General features: G+C 41.7%; 1 protein-coding gene across 1 annotated transcript; it reads left to right on the top strand.

The window, feature by feature from the left end:
* The first annotated feature begins 604 nt into the window (after nucleotides 1-604).
* On the top strand, nucleotides 605-1,603 carry LOC136276158 (uncharacterized). The gene has a single exon (XM_066087265.1). The coding sequence runs from the start codon at nucleotides 605-607 to the stop codon at nucleotides 1,601-1,603; it is 999 nt and encodes a 332-aa protein (XP_065943337.1).
* Nucleotides 1,604-1,901: the final 298 nt, after the last annotated feature.

Raw genomic sequence — 1,901 nt, forward strand, 5'->3', positions numbered from 1 at the left:
GCGAAGAAATTATATCTAATATTGTTTGCATTTAGACAATTATAAATGATAAATTCAAATACTAGTACATATAATAAGTTACACATTTCCCAAATTTTTTGATGCAAAAATAACTCGAATATACAATAAAACAGTACTATGCCATCCTGTGCCGTAGGCTTTTCTGTAACTGGTGAACAATTACTCTTTATTATTGTTGCCACACAAGCAATTAAATGTTGTCATAATATACATCTACTCATTCATGAAACTTAAACTTAAAGTATGCAATATTTTATTTTAGGGTTCAAAAGGCAAGAATATGACAGTTCTGTTCGAAGGTGGAGGTGACTATTCTACAGCTATTCCTGATCCTAAGCGTGCTCTCTACCACCTTTGAAGAATTGAGTGCAGTTGAAAAAAAGAGACCTCATAAACCTTCAAGTGGAACAGTACAAACGTGACAACTCCGACAGAGGCAGTTGTTATTCAAGGCCCAAATGGCGTCCTCCCTCCTTTTTCATCAGATGCATTTCAGGACATTATGGAACTGTAAAAGGACTTAAAGAAAGGCAAACAGGACATGAAAGTTTAAGTAGAGAAACTGAAAAAAGAACAGCGGGAGATGAAAACCCAGGTGCAGGATTTAACTCGGGAAGCTGGTGCACTTAAGGAAAGGCCGTCTAGCAGAAGTTCGGTTGGAAGTCTCCTGACGACCAACGAACAATATGAGCTGCTTGTCTACAGTGAAAACAATGCATCAGTGGAAACTGCTCAAGGATTGGAGGAAAGTATCAGTAAAAGACATGAACAAACAACAAAGAACAAGGCAGACAAGGAAAATGAAAAGATTACAGTTCACCTAGGTGTTACAGAGACAATGCCAATTCTACGAAGACCAAAACGGACCACTGCCAGGACAGCCACCAACTCAACCACTGCAAATTTAATCACCATTGCCAGCTCCTCCAGTGCAATCACCTCCAGCAGCTCTTTCAGCACACCTACTACCAGTGCACCAACCACCAGCAACTCCATCAGTGCACCTAACACCAGCAACTCCACCAGTGCAACAACCAACAGCAACTCAGCCAGTGCATCCACCACCAGCAACCACACCAGTGCATCCACCCCAAGCAGCTACCCAAACCCACCCACCACCACCAGCAGCTCCATAAGCATAACCAGCAGTGTACTAACCAGCGGCACCACAGCCACCAGCAATGACACATCGAAAAGAGAAACAATCATCGCCGCCAATTCTTCCACCCCCATTCCAATCAACACCAACACTGCCATTGTTCCCATCAACACCTTCACTAACAGTTTTGCGGAAACCACCATCATTGTCAACAGCATTTCATCACTTGTGCCAAACTCTTACAGTTTTGACAACATATCATCACCTTACCAACTTTCTGTTGTTTCAAACAGTATGATGGACCTGTCAACCTCATCCACCAACTTGCAAACTGTTTTCAGCCTGCCTTCCACCAACTTGCAAACTGTTTTCAGCCTGCCTTCCATTTCAAACTCCACTTCTCCTTTTGCTCCAACCAACACAGCTCACACAACAATAAATATGCAACAAGCTGCAACCATTTTGCCATCAGTCTTGCTTTGACATTTCCCAAGTCCCTCCACCAACAAAAAGGCCATACAGTTTAAGTGTGTCATGGGACAGATTATTGAAACTGATGGACCTGAAGACGTTGTCGGCACCCCAAAAGATGCAGAATTTAAAAAAACCCACATCACCATGTATAATTATATACATTTTTTAAACTTTAGTAAAACGAAAAGTGGCGTGTTGTTACATAACATAGCCGTATACATTTATGATTGCGCCCATGAGAAAAGGGTGCTTATGACATTTTTGACAAAACAGAGAAATAACGTCACAAACATGACGTTCCGTCATA

The sequence above is a fragment of the Magallana gigas genome, chromosome 1 (genome assembly GCF_963853765.1).
Source record: "Magallana gigas chromosome 1, xbMagGiga1.1, whole genome shotgun sequence".
Taxonomy (NCBI): domain Eukaryota; kingdom Metazoa; phylum Mollusca; class Bivalvia; order Ostreida; family Ostreidae; genus Magallana; species Magallana gigas.

What these genes read in the sequence shown, in the direction of transcription:
- LOC136276158 (XM_066087265.1), top strand. Translation starts at nt 605, where the DNA reads ATGAAAACCCAGGTGCAGGATTTAACTCGGGAAGCTGGTGCACTTAAG.